The sequence below is a fragment of the Tarenaya hassleriana genome, unplaced genomic scaffold (genome assembly GCF_000463585.1).
Source record: "Tarenaya hassleriana unplaced genomic scaffold, ASM46358v1 Cleome25, whole genome shotgun sequence".
Taxonomy (NCBI): domain Eukaryota; kingdom Viridiplantae; phylum Streptophyta; class Magnoliopsida; order Brassicales; family Cleomaceae; genus Tarenaya; species Tarenaya hassleriana.
Window position 1 is genome coordinate 1681323 of NW_010965775.1, and position 1665 is coordinate 1682987.

The 1665-nt window shown below is 37.5% G+C and overlaps 1 protein-coding gene across 1 annotated transcript in view; it reads right to left on the minus strand.

The window, feature by feature from the left end:
* LOC104816683 (probable pectinesterase/pectinesterase inhibitor 47) overlaps positions 1–1406 on the minus strand; it is a 4005-nt gene extending 2599 nt beyond the window's left edge. The window contains 2 exon segments of the mRNA XM_010545613.1: positions 685–1047; positions 1395–1406. Coding sequence (XP_010543915.1) covers positions 685–1047; positions 1395–1406 — 375 coding nt within the window.
* Between the last annotated feature and the right edge of the window lie 259 nt (positions 1407–1665).

Genomic DNA, 1665 nt, shown 5'->3' on the forward strand with positions numbered 1-1665 from the left:
TATATATATATATATATATATATATATATATATATATCACTTCTATGTAGGATGGTATAAATAAAATCATTGAACTATAATGATAACCTATGCATATAGAAGCAATTCATCCAAAAAAAAAAAAAAATCGAACGTGTTCACATGAAGAGATCTAAAAGAAGCTATAAATGTGAATGTGGACAATCCATGTGATAAAACTGATTGGCGGTGAAGGATTCATGTGGGGACAGCTGGATGGGTCGTGGGGCCCACTATCGTTGATTCCGAAACATTCATAAGTTTAAAAAGGGTTTTTCATAAAAACGAAGTGTATTGTGTATATAATATGGTCCATGGCGAACCGTACAGAGTTGACTTGCTAGGTCTTAAGCGGTTAGGGTCACGTGGCATTTACTCTCACTGTTTCAAGCAGCCTCGGGATGCTCATTGCGGTTTCGATTTAGTGTGAGTTCGATTATTTAAAAATGTACATTAATATATAACCTATGATATCTATAATTAATTAATTAAATTCTTGTGTTCGTTAGAAAATGTTACCCAGTGATGATTTCAGTAACAATTGCACGAATGATTACAATTGAATTTTTTATAATTTCGTTTATGAAAAGAAATCTCATGAATTCAGAAACTTTAATTAACGAAGGGAAAAAGAAAAAAGAGGGAAAAATGTTTTTCTTTTGTTACCTTGATCAAAGTCTCGAGAGGCTCACGAACAAGATTATGACCACCGCCGAAGATCTTCTTCTGAGAGCCTTTGTACCTCTTGAGGTTCTTGTCGAGCGCGTGAGTCACAAGCCCCAGCGAGACGCTGTAGAGGCGCGTGAGATCAGACAGCGGAGCGCCGATGGCCTGATCGAACCGGCTCTGGGCCTCGACCAGGCCGTCGAGACACGTCTGCTGGTTGGTGACCACCCCGCTCAAAAGGCTCGTCACCCTCTCCACGAGGGCTTCCGTCATCACCCCCGCCCCCTTCAGCTCCTCCGTTATCCTCTCCAAGTAATCCACACTCAAATCCGCCAGATCGCTGCAGTCTCCCACCGCACGTACCTAATTAAGAAATGGTTTCACGTTTAATCTATGTCCACGCACGGTTTGTATGTATGCATGCATGCATGTATGTATGTATGTATGTATGCATGTATGTATGTATGTATGTATGTATGTATGTATGTATGTATGTATGTATGTATGTATGTATGTATGTAGCTCTTGTTACTATGCGGATAATATCGTAAATAACTATAGTTAGGGTTTAAATCTGTATACTTATAGTTAAAGATCAACGAGATGTGTATATATAGTTCTCGATCTTGATCACCGCCTTCTTTTTAAAGGATTAAAGAGGGGCATTATCAAAAATACCCTTAATTTGCTATATCTACTTCAAGCTCTACCCTTGTGACCATGTGACCAATGTGACCGAAATATAGTGTGGTCACATATTGATCCATTGTTCATAACGTTAAATTTATGATGTTTTAATCAAATGATTAGTAAAATATATAAGGTATGAACATAATGAATTAGTGTGATCACCATAAATTTAACGTTATAATCGATAAAAATCAAAATGTGACCATACTATATTTCGGTCACATTGGTCACATGTGACCAGGGTAGGTCTTGAAGTAGAAATAGCAAATTAAGGGTATTTTTGATATAATG